The sequence below is a fragment of the Schistocerca cancellata genome, chromosome 4 (assembly GCF_023864275.1).
Source record: "Schistocerca cancellata isolate TAMUIC-IGC-003103 chromosome 4, iqSchCanc2.1, whole genome shotgun sequence".
NCBI lineage: Eukaryota > Metazoa > Arthropoda > Insecta > Orthoptera > Acrididae > Schistocerca > Schistocerca cancellata.
This window is the reverse complement of record NC_064629.1, coordinates 629,423,124-629,438,184: the sequence shown is the minus strand read 5'-3', so window position 1 is coordinate 629,438,184 and position 15,061 is coordinate 629,423,124. Positions and strand designations below refer to the sequence as shown.

The window sequence follows — 15,061 nt, the reverse complement described above, 5'->3', positions numbered from 1 at the left end:
TGAGCTGACAACCAGATCATCTCTATCTCATTAATTAAACCTAATTGTAAGGGCCTCAGACTGATGGGCAGTACTCAAGAATCACTTGAACAAAAATTTTGTAGGTTACTCCTTTTGTCTACGAATTACATTTCCTTAGGATTCTTCCAATGAATCCTGCCATCCAATTTTTTAATTTAATTATGCCCTTCTACTTTAGGTCACTCAGGGCACATATCCCTAGATATTTTACGGCTGTTACTGTTCGTAGTAATTGATCTTCTGTCATGTAATTCAACAGTAATGGTTCTTACTGCCAATTTTTGCACATTTTGTTTGTACCCAGTCAACTACTAAGCCTTACATCAACAGTTTATTCTTTTTAGATCTTCCTTCCTTTTTCTAGAAGTTTCCAGCATTGCAACTTTATATCATCACCATGTACAAACACCATCAGAGAGCTTTCGACATTGTCCATCCGATCATTTACATACAGCTGTCCCTACTGATGGGTTTTATACAACCAGCAGTGCCTTCAAAAAACATGCGTTAGACTTTCATGTTCTCTAGCATGCCACATGCAAACTATTAGTCATACAGAAAGATTTAACAGGACCTTTTTGTAGGGAATTTAATGTAGCTAATTTTGTACTGGGATAAATTTTCACTGGAGGCCATGATTTTTGAGTTATCCAATGTACAAAAGTTACCTTCAAAAAGCAGCTCCATCTCCCCACACTCATCCCTTACTAGTCAGGGTTTCTGTTATGTTGTTCATGGTGCTCTGTCCTAACACTGTACAAAAATTTCCTACAGTGCAAACTATTACCAATATTCAACTTTTTTTGGTCTCTATTAATTGGGCTATTACACCACCAGCACAGTCATCTATTTTGTTAACATTATTGATTTAAATGTCCCTATGAGGGTAATAAAAGAAAACTGACTTTGTAAACATCATGCTAAAAATAATTACATTGACAATCCGATCCTAACTTAGCTCTTACAAGCACAGTAGTTTCATAGTCAGAAAACGTGGCAAATACAGCAATGTAATTGTTTATTTTATGCTGCTAAAATCCATAAAATTGTTAGGTAAAATTTACACAAATATCAGTTTTACAATTTGTAACTGCTTGACTAAGCTGGTGGTGTAATAAGGCCAGTCAATGAAGACCAACAAAGGTGGAATGTGCTAAATAATTCTTGCTATCATAAATTTTTGTTCAGTGGTAGGAGGGAGTCCCATGAACAACATACTAGAAATCCTGACCAGTGGGGGCTGAGTGTGGGAGCAAGAGTTGTGTTTTCTACATTTTTCTTGAGTAACATGAAAACTATGGCCTCTAGCAAAAACATATTGAGTACCAACTTTTATTCCATAAGGAACTGTTGTCTGCAGCAAATGTAAACTATAAGAAAGGAGAGGCACACAGCAATCAGTTGCAATACCATTAGTTTTTGTTATTCTTGCAATCTAAAGTTCAGCTGTAAATAGCCATATTCATTGCATTTTGAGTTACAATCCAACAAACGTGTGGCAGTACGTTTAACCACATTCAATTTCCTAGAAAATGGTCCTATTCATTTTTTTCTGTAGGACTAATAGTTTGCGCGTAATGAGCAGGAGAATATGAAAATCTAACTCATGGTATTTGAAGGCACTGCCAGTTGCATAAAACCTATCGATAGGGGCAGCTGAATCACCCTGTTTATTGTGAATGGGAATGGCCTACAATACTTCCTGGTGGTGTGTCCAAATTTGCTTTTGCATCTGATGATTTCACCCTGTTAGTGACAGAGCTGGTCTGGTGTTATGCAAGCTCATATTTTGTTCACTAGATGGCTGTGCAAAATTGTGTAATATGCTTTCTGGAAGTCAAGGAACACGGCATTGCATGGGCACCATTATCCACTGCAAATCCCCATCTTCTCATCATAAATTTGTTTTCCACAATGTACTTGTATTGCTGTGTGTGAAATGCAGAAAATATTGCTTGCATCTTTTACATGAAAGTGTAGTAGTCCTGCCGTGCAGAGTTCATCTGTGTTGACTACACTCTAATGTTGGCATTAAATTGCCAGCCATTGTTCAACAACTGTGATTCAACTAGATATATGATGACCGCAGAGAGAAAAAAAAAGACACATTATTTAATGAGAATTGTGTTCAAAATATTGTCTTGACTCAAGCTTATAATAAAAAAGTTTCAGAAGAAATGAAAATGTGATGAATCCTCCCATCCACTATGCTGAAGGTGGGCATGGTAGTGTTCAATGTCCATTCAGTATCAAGATGATTTGAGATTGACCACAGACTTAGCTCAAAGAAAGGGGGGGAGGGGGGCAGAATCAAGTGTGACCTTTCACATGGAACTATTCTGACATTTGCCTGCAGTAATTAAAAATAAAGTGTGGAAAACCTAAATTAAGTTTAATGGATGGTGATTTGAATCTGCTGATTAACAATATAGTTTATTACGCATGTGGTACCATCATGTGTTGCTGTCATACCTTTGGATTTTTTTCAACTTGTAGGTCTATATCTATTCCCTTTTCATGTAACGTTTTCCTATGCAAAAAATTGGAAGATTCATTTCTGCTCTCTGAGCAGTGTTTCCATGTATTAAAGTTTGATACTGTCATCTGCTCTTTCATGGTATCTGTTTCCCCTCCATTGTTGTTCGCATTTGAAATAGTCTTCTTATTCTTATTTTGCTGTCTTAATTATATAATTAGTATTATTTAATCTTTCTAAGAATACTGATTAACGACAGATAAATATTATTTTCCTTTCAGAATGTCTTATTGAAGAGAATCGCTTCTTTATTGTCAGCCCCAAAGATATTGTTGTGGCAAGCCCTTATGATGCAGATGATCGCATTCAGTGGCTCATTGAACATGGGTATGTTGCTTAGTTTTCCTGTTTGATAATAAAAATGCAATGTATATAACTGAGCGGGTATTTGTTTCATTCATTTTATGTGGCATGGTGCTACTTTGGGTCCTTTAATTATATTATGGATAGAGTGCCATATGAAAAAATGCTTGAGACATTCATGACAGCACTGTAGTGGCTTCTAGCCAGCCTACATTTACTTCTGGAAGAGGTCAAATGCATACAAAAATACACACAAAATATTAGATCACTTTATCAAAACTTGAACAATCTGAAATTCTTAACATGGAGCAATTAATGTACACAGGAGTGACCATATGTTTGTTATTTTCAGTGAATTCAATCACTTGTACAACACAGAATGATAGTCTCTTCTCCATGTACAATTGTCTATAAACTTTGATACTGTTCTGACTTCTAATACAGCATACATTGGTGGATCTGAAGTAAGACATTGCTGTTGTCATAAGCAATGATTGCAGAGTGGCCTGAGTGGCACTGCACTGCAACATAAGTACTCTTCCAACAACAGTGGCGTATGGAACCTCTTGAGACGTTTTCATTCATTGCTTCATCAGGAAGCGACTACCCTTATTTGTGGTTTTGTCATGAGGTACCATCTTTGACATAGGACCTGTAGGACACAGGATCTTGTTATTTGGACAGCACCACATCCATGCCCCACCCCCATCTCCCACCCATAAAACCTCTGGACCGTCGTCATGCAGTGTTGTGTCGTGATTATGGTGGAGGGAGGCCTGAATGCAGATGAAGATGAGAAGACAGGAAGTGTAATTACAGCTGATGGCAGCTGTATTTCCGCACCCCAGTATCCACTTTGTTAGTGTCTGGGATGGTGCCTCTATAGACATTGACTCAGGTTGCAGGACTGTCAGCGAGTCCACGATTTTCAATCTCTGGTCACACTTATGCAGTCCAGAGGAACCTTGAACATTGTAAAACAAACAACCCAAGACTCTTGATGACATGCTCCAACAACTATTTCTTGTGGCTGAAACTTTGTATGACTTGGCAGAATGAGCTCTTTCTGTGACAGTCGCAAATGATGGACTTCCCAAAGAATGGTACAAGGAAAGAAAAATCTTTTATGGCCTCCTCCCATGTGTGAGAGGAGTGGAGTTTCTCCATGTGACTTTTGAACATTCAAATGAACCATTTGCTTCACTGTTAGACTTGACAGTGAAAAGGAGCAGTAGTTGCATGGTGTATGCCATTGGCAGTACAAAGCTGTAGAAAATTGGCTGACATGAATTGTGGTCCATTGTTCAAGACAAGGACCCTCTCATTTCATTGTGGCTTACTACAACTGTGATTTGGCATTTTAAAGCAATAGGCCATTTACTGTAAGTTACCACACTTTGTTTCTTACAGCCAGAGATGGGTAGCTGATGTGCCAATAAGTTTAGTTACTACAACTGTGATTTGGCATTTTAAAGCAATAGGCCATTTACTGTAAGTTACCACACTTTGTTTCTTACAGCCAGAGATGGATAGCTGATGTGCCAATAAGTTTAGTTAAGGTTATGGAGACACCAGTGTCCCTTAGTTACAGACAGCAGGTACATATCCAAGCTTGTTTGAAGCATAGAGTACGTGGTATTGTGGTGTGGGCATTAATGGCAGCTGTGACTACAAAAACACATTGTGAACTACTGCCACCACCACCACCACCACCACCACCGCAACTTACACTTGAATATAATGTTGTGGAAGCATGTCTTTTTTATGCCACATTCTTGGGCAAATGTGATCTTACACTTTAGTTTTGGTGTTATTAACTATGTTCCTAAATGAGTTAGATGCATCTTTTGTGAGGGTGACGCAGGATCTCATGATGGTGATGATGATGATGATGATGATGATGATGTGCTGTATCAATTTTCTGGTATCAGGCTGCAGGGGAGTTCAATGCCCATCGAAGGACATGGACCTAGATGGCCTATAGTGGGCATAGCATTGCCAGTGAATAGTCAGTCAGTTCTGTACTCACATCTGATATTGTCAGTTACTATCATCATCATTGTACTATGGACTATTTGATAATAGCCTTGCTTAGCACTCGGTTCTTCTCTTTGGTCACATTTTGGATTCTCTCTCTCTTTGTTCTTGGCCTGTTGACATCATTGAGGCAAATGTTTTCACTTTGCACTTCATTGTTGTGTAGGCTGCTTTGGGATTGTCCTAGTCTGTGTCTTGTCCACTGTCTGTCAGCTGTGTTTAACTTGGCTATCACTTGGTATCATGTTCTCTTCTGTAGGCAATCCTTCTGCCTTGCAGCTTCACCAATTTCTCTCCTGGGTTCTGACGTGCACTGATACCCAGCCACTTGTGGATATAGCATTGGTGAGGAGGCAGTTGTTCAGTAGCATGGACACTAAATTGATTTGCTTGCTGGAGCAACAACTAATGCAGCAGAAAAAGCTACAGATAGGCTTGATACAAAAGTAGCTTCAGCTTCAGATGGACAAACTCTGAGCATGTGAGACCATTTGCTCCAGTCTTCAGCATCCTGAGCTAATGACACCCCCTTCCATACTCTATCATTTCTGTCTTTCAGTGACACTACAGAGGACTGAGACACATATTTGCATCACCTGAAGCAACATTTCAAGGCATTTCATGTCACAGATGATTCATTGCAGCAGTCGTAATTTCTGTCACGGGATTATCAGATGTGTTTTTTCTGCTTTGAAAATTAGACCTCTGTCTGATCCCGTCATGCTCTCCTTTCAGTAGATATTCATTCTGTTGACTAGTTATTATTTCCATGTGGTTATCATCATGTGGTTGCCTTCAGGTTTTATTTTCATCAGTGCCATAAATGATTTCACTTACACCGGTCAAGGCTGCAAGGCTTCATACACAGACTCCTCGATTCATAATATCACAGTTCAGCTGGCACCCAATCCGGAGAGTAGCACAGTGCAATTGAAACTGGATAACCAGTTGTAGGAGGACATCTTGTGCATCGCACTCCTTGTCAAAATTTTGCAGGCTGCTGACAAACAACTTTTGGTGAGGCCACAAATTGTGGCAGTTAAGGCGCAACCATGAGTTCCACCTCCATGTCACAGGCATTGGATGACACCCAGGTTGCAGCAACATTGTGATTTGTCATTGTCCGACGTTTCTGTGGTATCTGAGCCTCCAGTTGCCCCTTCATTGATGGTTTCAGAGACCACACCCTTCTTGCCTGTAGTGTTTTTCCACCTACTTCCAAGCACACTGTCCAGATCACTGTGGGTCTTGCACACACTGTGGCAAACAGGTGCATCTCCGCTCAGTGTGTCAAAACAGAGCAACTTGCTCTCATACCACCTCATTAGTGACCTGACACCTTACATGCCCTGCATTCAGTAATCACTCCTGGTGACCCCTCCACGTGGAAATTGCTTTTCATGCTTCGCATTTCTCACCAGGAAGTCTGTATCCAGATGGACCCAGGAGCCACCGTATCTTTTATGAATCAAGTGACGTGCAGATCCGGACTTACCTGTGTTGTTCCCATCCTCATGGCATTTGGTAGTCTATGGGGATAGTTCTATTCCTCTCTGTTGGCAGTTCTCAATCACTGCGGCCTACAGGCATGTTACGTGGCTCACAACATTATTTGTCAATGACTACCCATCTGATGTCAACAAATTGCCCTTGATGCCTTTATGTGGCGTGGGTTTTCTACCTCTGATGAAGTCAAGGTCTTATCAACTGCAGTCCCTTTCCAGGGACTGGAAAATCTTTGCACTGTGCTTGCACCTCTATTTCAGCCAGATACCACATTTTGTTTTTTCTGTGCCAGACCAATTCTAGTTACCTTATGTGCTGCTGTAAAGCAGAAACAAGATTGTCTACAGGCTGATCAGGTTATCAACCCAGTGAAATCTAGCACATGGGCCACTCCACTAGTAATCATCAGAAAGTCCAATGGTTCTCACCAATCGTGTGGAGGTACAATCAGTGCCCAGTCACAGGTGGAAACCTATCCTATTTCCTGGCTAGAAGACTTCCTCACCAAACTTCTGGAGGGGAATTCTACTCCAAAATTGACCTCGCTGATACTTACTTTCAATTACCCATAGATGAGGAATCGCAGAACATCATTGTCATTACTAAGCCTTTTGGATTTACAAGTGACTCACATTTGGCATTTCCTCAGTCCCTGCAATTTTCCAAAGGTTTGTGGAACAACTGACACAGCGTATTCTGGCTTGCTTGAATTACTTGGATGACCTCATTGTTATGGGACTCTGCCCCCAGCATAATTTGCAAAACCTTTGTGTGCTTTTCACAATCCTGCAGGATACATGCCTTCATTGTCATTTGGAGGAGTGTAGGCTTTTTTCAGCTGGGCACTGTATTTGGGGCACTGGCTTGTCAAAGAAGGAATCAGGCCCACTGATGGGAATGTTGCCGCAATAGATTCCCTACCTTGCCCATGTTTGTGTTGTCTACATGATTTCATCACCATCCATGCAAGTGGTGAGGCTGGACTGAGCAATGGTTGGGAATTTGTACGGCTGCTGATAACCGCGCAGTTGAGCGCCCCCCCCCCCAATCCAAACATCATCATCACCTACCCTGCCCGATGAACATAACTAAATTATAGGTGTTTCTGGACAGAGTCAAATATTATTCCAAGTTCTTATCCCCCACAGCTCACATTGCACAACCCCTTAATTAGTTGCATAAAGTGGTGTGCCTTACAACTGGACCCCTGCCAGTGACTGGACTTTTACTGGATTGAAAGCCATGCTGAAATCAGTCCCTTGCCTCATACCATTCACTCCTAGTCACCCGGTGGATTTGGCAGCCAATGCATCTGCCTATGGCACCAGGATGGTCTTGTTTCACAGGAATGGGAATGGCTCAGAACAGCCTGTAATGTAAGAGTCAAAGACATTTACCCCAGCACAGCAAAACTATTGCCAGACCAAAAAGAGACATTGGCAATAGTGTTTGCTATTAAAACAAATTCATGTCTACTTTTTTTGGGATGAAGTTCTCTCTAATTATGGATCACGTGCTGTTGGTGGCATTATTCGGGCTGCACTCCAGCCTCCCAGAATGGACACCCCAAACGCCTCCAGTGCTGAAGTTTGTTTCTGAGTAAATACAATTATATCTTCTAGTAAAAGCCCATGGCACAGCATTCCAGTGTTGACACATTGTCGTGTCTATCCACTGGGCCGGACCCTGACTTCGACCAACAGGGAATCCTTTACTTTCACATTGACACCAAGCAGCAACATATGTTGGATGGTTTCCCAGTTATGGTTGCTTGTACTGTTGCCATCACATGCTGGGACCTTGCCTTGTGACTTCTCCCATTTCTCTCCTGGGTTTTGACACGTGCTGATATCCAGCTACTCATGGATAGAGCAGATTTAACTTTGAGATCAATATTGTAAAGGATACTGTCCTACTACACCTAAGTCACTGTCAAGTATACATTGTTTAGATGAAAAAATTTTGAACACTGGTGTCTTGAGAACGTAGACAGTGATCCGACTTTCCCATTGTGCTATCTTAACCATCAAGATTGGGAACTAGATGCACAATTGCATAAAAAATTAAAGACTGCACACTGAATGGTTGCCAGTAATGGAAATATTTCTGGCCTGAAAAACATGATAAAACATTGCAGAAAAGTATTTGAAACTTCCTTCATTTTATCAGAAGCTGGAAACACATGTGTTGTCAACATCACTGTAGTAACCAGTAATGTTAATGCTAATGTAACCATATCTCACTCCAATGTGTACCTCAGTAAATTATTCTGCAGTTTCAGTAGGTTCACAAACTGGCATTACTGTTTATCATATGCAGTTTTTGCAGTTGCAACTGCTGCTGCCATATTTCCATAAATGTTGTATCCATGATGCACTGCTAAATATGGAAGAGTTTGAATCTTTCTTGACATTTTTCTGTCTTTCTGTACGTAATAAAACATGGATTACTGTTAAAATCAATTGTCTCTCTCTTGAGAGAGGAAGAGAGAATTTTATTGGTGAAACAATAGCTCATATTATGATTTAAACCTATGTTTTTTTTCCTTTTTCGTGTAAAATATCTTTCATTCAAAGGCAGCTGCATGTCACATTTATATTTCATGCTATATAAGTTTTCAATTTAGTTAATTCCCAAAGGAATATACAGTAGGCCCTAGGTAATGCTAGTCACTGAATGTGGCAATCCACATGAATTTGTATGTTGTCTCATTTTGAAGTTACACTGTGTTAATTTTTCTCCTGTACCCATGTTGTGGAAAATTTTCAGAAAGTATGAGGCTGCAATGGAGGCGGTTATCCAGTTTGAAGGACGTGATCTCAAAAAGCATGATTTGTTGAATGTTGGGAGAGCATATCTTGATCACCTGCTGTCAGTTCAAAGATATCAAGAAGCAGCAGAGCTTTGTGTTAAAATACTCGGTAAGTCCAGTGTCTGTACTTTGGTAGTGGATGATTTCTGTTCTTAATTAGAATGCAGTTATGTTTTTTTTTTCCATTCCTTTTATTCAGGGAGAGACAAGAGGCTCTGGGAAGAAGAAGTGTTTAAATTTGCTCGGCTGCATCAACTAAGAGCTGTGAGCCCATACTTGCCGAGAGGAGAACCTTCTCTGGACCCTCACATATATGAAATGGTTTTGTACGAGTACTTGAAAATGGACCCAAAGGTAATAGAGCTGTTTTCATTGAGAGAGAGAGAGAGAGAGAGAGAGAGAGAGAGAGAGAGAGAGAGAGTGTGTGTGTGTGTGTGTGTGTGTGTGTGTGGTGGCAATGATGATGATGTTTGGTTTGTGGGGCACTCAACTACGCGGTCATCAGCACCCGTACAAAGGCCCAATTTTTACACAGTCCAACTTTGTACACAATCCAATCTAGTCACTGTCACGAATGATGATGGTGATGATGAAATGATGATTACAGTCCCCGGGCAGAGAAAATCCCCAACCCGGCCGGGAATCAAACCCGGGACCCCGTGATCCAGAGGCAGCAACGCTGGCCACAAGTGTGTGTGTGTGTGTGTGTGTGTGTGTGTGTGTGTGCGCGCACACATGTGAAACTAAGTAGTATCTCAAAAGCAACAGTCAATAAGATGTTACTTTGCACAGTTTTGTGAACACTGCAACACAAAAAAGAACAGCTTAAGTGAATTCACACTAGGAGAATGTGTAGAACAGTGCACCACCAACAAAGGATTAAGATTTCCAAGGAATGAGTTTACTTGCCCAATAGTGCGCTGTTATGTGTGACTGGAAAGATCAATGGTAACAGCAGTTAGTCTGTAGAGGGTCTGCTACTACAGTGTATGTTGGGGGGGGGGGGGGGGGGGGACAATGGCTAGAAAATGGTCATATATAGTGTCAACCAAACTGGATAGAGCACCGAATTACAACTGTCTCATCCAAATGGCAGCAACAGATCATGTAACTTCATAGTTGCTAAAGTAGAGATAGAGGAGGTAACTGTGAATCTTGTAGACTGCCTTGTCTGCTGGGTACGTATGAGGGCACACTGAAAAGTAACACCTTTGAATTTCTTAAGTGAAAGCTCTTAAAACCTTTTTAAATAAAACAAAAATTACTACTATTCTGCTTCTTCATTCTTCATGTCTACTTATTTCTAGCCCTTTATCATTAGAGGGCTCATCATTGTAGCATGTAACATGGCAGTGTGTAATGAAACAACATCAGTGCCTGAGAAACAGTGTGCTGTAATCAAGTTTTGAATTTGAAGGGTTTGTCCACACATGGAACACCCTATCCTTCAGCATGACAGTGTCAGAGCACACATGAGCAGTGCAACATCAGCAACAATCCAGTGCCACGGGTTAACTGTCATCGATCAGCCTCCATAAGGTCACAACGTGGCCCCATCCAATTTTCATTTGTTTCCCAAACTTACAGAACACCTTCGAGGACTGCACTTTGATAGTAATGAAGTGGTGCAAGCAGAGATGAGGTTGTGGCTCTGTCAATTAAGTCAAACATTCTACAGTGACAGTATCAACAAACCAGTCTCTCATTGCAAGAAATGTGTTTGTCACCAGGGTGACTATGTTGAGAAATAAGTATGTAGACATGAAGAATAAAGATGCAGTATGCTAATAACACGTTTTATTTAAAAAGCTTTAAGAGTTTTCACATAAAAAAATTGGAAGCATTACTTTTCAGCATGTCCTCGTGTAATGACTAGCATGATGTGACCGAGGGAGTCAGAGTAGATTAGGATTTTTTGGCTCATCTACATCTAATCTGCAGCAGTGCCTTAAGGATCTTGCATACATATATCTGTGTTTCATAGATGACAAATTTATCCAGTAAGCTGATTCTGAGGTCATGTTTTGGGTAAATTACACAGCAACCAAAGTTGTTGACAGGTACACCACTGTAGTGCCAATATAAAACAATGTAAAATTTTAATTAACAATCTTAATCTGTTGAACTGTCCCATAGGAAGTGAAGGAAATCTAAAATAAATCTTAACCTTTTTGATCTTCAGGATGTCAGTAGCCTACACTCTTACCAAGCAAGATGGCGCAGTGGTTAGCACGATTGCATTTGGGAGGACGATGGTTCAAATATGCGTCTGGTCATCCTGATTTAGGTTTTCTATGATTTCGCTAAATTGCTTCAGGCAAATGCTGGTATGGTTCCTTTGAAAGGGCATAGCTGACTTCCTTCCCTAATCCGATGGGACTGATGATCTCACTGTTTGATCCGCTTCCACAAATCAACCACCCAACCAACCTAAACTCTTAGGATAAAGACTGCAGTCTGGTTTGATGCCAAGGGTCACTAGGTCTACTTTTGCAGAAATCCTGTATTCGTGAGAGCTTAGAGAACTACATGGGATACCAGTGAGTGCTGATTAAACAAGAATCTGTATGTGTGGCTTACCTTGAGGAAATGTCAGTAGATGTGTACTGGGAGCTCACCAGCCTGAGCAAAGAAACTGTCTGATAAGCATGTGCAGACAGCTGAAGCCCTTCATGATGGAAGGCATAGATAATCTTCAAACACTGAAGTATTCTTGCCCCATATTATTGACACCCATTGGCCACCTGTGATAGCATGGAAACTTTCTAGAACTGAAGCAGCCATTCTTTCCTTTGTGAATATTATTTTGTAGCCAAGAGGACATATATGAAACAGTAAAATTTTGGTTGTCTGGAATGTATGTAGTTCAGTGGATTTTTCTCATTGAAGTAAATATCTTAAAAACTTTGGATGTCACCAAAGTTTCAGTATCCCAAAAGTAACATTTGTACTATTGACCAGTTTCACTTCAAAAGTCTCAAGTAATGAAGGAAAACAATAAACTGATCCACCAAGTGTTAAGTGCAAAATTTACACTGCTTAAAAAGCATTCAGTTGGAAGTTTTGTATTGGGAGACACAAAAAGTACTGTAACTTTTGACATGTGTCATGGCAGTCACGGAGCATGGGTGCACTGTATAACCTGGATTTTAAGGTAATGTTCATGGAGCACTGGAATGGATCAGACTGCTCTTTGCTTACAAATATTTTACCAAAACTAATTATACTTTGAAAGTTGTGACTTTCAATATTTCTTTTTTTCCCGCCATAATGTGTGTTGCATAAATTTGTAGAGATGGAATGGCTCTGCAAGAAAAGGTCTATTTACCATACTCCCCATGTTGATTTAAATTGTCATCTGCTCAGGCTGCAGATCTTGCAAAAACAGGAGTTACTGGGCATCAGTGCCTTACATGCAGTGCTCTCTCTTTCTCTCTCTCTCTCTCTCTCTCTCTCTCTCTCTCTCTCTCACACACACACACACACACACACACACACACACACAAAGAGAGATGTCACCTGTCATAATCTCTTCATAGTATTACAGGGCTGTAGGGAATAAAATTTAACTATTTACATAATGATTATATATAAAAAAAGCAGAGTTAATTCTTTTGTCAATGCATGTCATTAATGTGTGTGTCTTAATTGTGATCAATTAATTTTTGCATTTTACTTGACATTTTATGAAGTTATTATGAAATACAGCATATTTCTTTGTAATTAATTAACTGTATTTTATTTTTCAGGGCTTTCTGAAAACAGTGAAGGAATGGTCACCAACACTTTACAATGTTCCTGCTGTTGTGAATGCTGTACTGGAACATCTGCTGGTAAATGATACAGACAAGACACTACTGTTGGAAGCGTTGGCCATCTTATATTCCCATGAGCACAAACACGATAAGGCTCTCGCTATGTACCTTAAGTAAGTTCCTAAACCAAGAAATAATTGTTTCTTTTGGATTCTTTTTCTTTTTCTGTTTAAAAAAAATACCTTTCCATTGTAGGCTGCATCATAAGGATGCCTTCCAGTTGATCCAGGAACACAATCTGTACAGTTCAATCTATGACACAATAGAAGAATTGATGGATCTAGACTCTGAACAGGCTATTAATATGTTTTTGGAGAAAGATAGAGTTCCTGTTGATGTTGTTGTAAAGGCCTTGGAAAACAACCACCATTATCTGTATTTGGTATGTTTATTTCACTGATATACTTTGTTAAGTACTTAAGCTATTTAAGTTGCAATGGAAATTAAAATTCTACTTGTTCTTACCTTTTTTCAATAGTCATTACACTGATCTTGGAGATGTTCCAAAAATCCTATCTGGTGTAGATGTTGCTTTTGTGCTTTACAGCTGTAGTCTTGTCTGATGAATTGATGATGAAATTTTTGTATTGGGCAAGAGTTTCTTGGTGAATATTTTGAGAAATAATGCAACTCACTCTGCAGGGACAGAGATTGTGAGTTGTTTCAAGTGTCTGAGTTTTGGGCATATATCTTCTCACTATACAGCCCTCCCCCCTCTTCCTCCCGCACTCTACACATGCCTACAAATGTGTGAAGGCTGCAGAAGACAATGAACGAGAGAGCACATTCTGAATGAGCTCCGGTATGTGTAAATTTGCCTGGACAGCACTCTCCCCAATAAGGATATGTCCCACGTTTAAGAAGAAAGAAATCTAGAGGTATAGGATACATCACCATGTTAGTCTGCTGTTGACCTCTGTCATTTCTGTGAGGAAATTTGCATGCGGCACAACTGCACTAAGATTGTCAAAACTTTTAACTCCAGACTCTAGTCTTCTATTGATACAGACACTGACCTTCAAGAGAATACATTTTCCTTCATTGCTACTTCAGTGACAGAGCCAGATAAACCCCAGTCTCCTCTAGAATTACAGGGGAAGAAGATGAAATGAGTGTGCTCATCTTCTGTTCCTGAGGCAACTCTACTAGTTTGAGCCCTTCACTGGGTACCAAAACAACAGTAAGAAAGAAAGTAAAAATTTGAGGAAAAAACTTTCATCGGGAGGCTTGAAATATACTGACTCAGCACTATCCAAGTATAAGGAAATAAATACAGACATACCTCTTGTGTGGGCAGTGTATGAATAGCAGCAGAATCTCTCTCTCTCTCTCTCTCTCTCTCTCTCTCTCTCTCTCTCTCTCTGTGCAAGTCCAATTCATGATCAGATGTGTGACAGTGACCATTATCTAGTTATCGTCTCTTCTCCAAACCAGAAACCAGTAGATTCACTTTGCTTTCCTAAGAGCTGATTTTTCAGCTTTTAGCTGCAGGATGATGATGGAAACTTGTACATGCTGCTGAAAAGACGAGTTCTTGTATCTTGTCTCTTTTCCATCAGAAAATTGTACTTTGGTGGTCTGAGGAGAATGCAGCAGCCACCAGAGAGTGCTAACAGCTACTTCAGTTGTATAAAAACCATCCTCCATGACCAGCTTGATCACATTAAAAATATTGTACATGAAGGCATGCTATTTAATAAGAAAGGAGAAAAGGAACCTGGATGTTATCCATGAGAGGACATATCCCATCTTCATAGGTGTGGTGTAACTGTTGTCATTTCTGTGGCCATTATATTTTTGTATCAGTGGTCAGAACTGAATTTAATGGTGGTACTATTGTGAACCCTTTTGGTATTGTCAACACTTTGTGCTGTACTACTTGAGCAAAAACTATCACACTGTATTTGTTTTCCCCATAAACAAGTAGCAGTATGTCAGCCTGTCATTCTGTACACAATGACCAGTGTTCAATAGTAACCCATTTTGTGAATGAGAGCTTCACAGTTAACAAGCATTGTTTCAAGACACACC

General features: G+C 40.1%; 1 protein-coding gene across 1 annotated transcript in view; it reads left to right on the top strand.

Moving 5' to 3' along the window:
* Positions 1–15,061, top strand: part of LOC126183718 (vacuolar protein sorting-associated protein 41 homolog) — a 140,363-nt gene that overhangs the window by 71,048 nt on the left and 54,254 nt on the right. Inside the window, exons 8-12 of the mRNA XM_049925905.1 lie at positions 2,779–2,884; positions 9,173–9,324; positions 9,415–9,569; positions 12,965–13,143; positions 13,226–13,412. Of these exons, the coding sequence (XP_049781862.1) occupies positions 2,779–2,884; positions 9,173–9,324; positions 9,415–9,569; positions 12,965–13,143; positions 13,226–13,412 (779 nt within the window). The remainder of the gene's footprint in view (positions 1–2,778; positions 2,885–9,172; positions 9,325–9,414; positions 9,570–12,964; positions 13,144–13,225; positions 13,413–15,061) is intronic.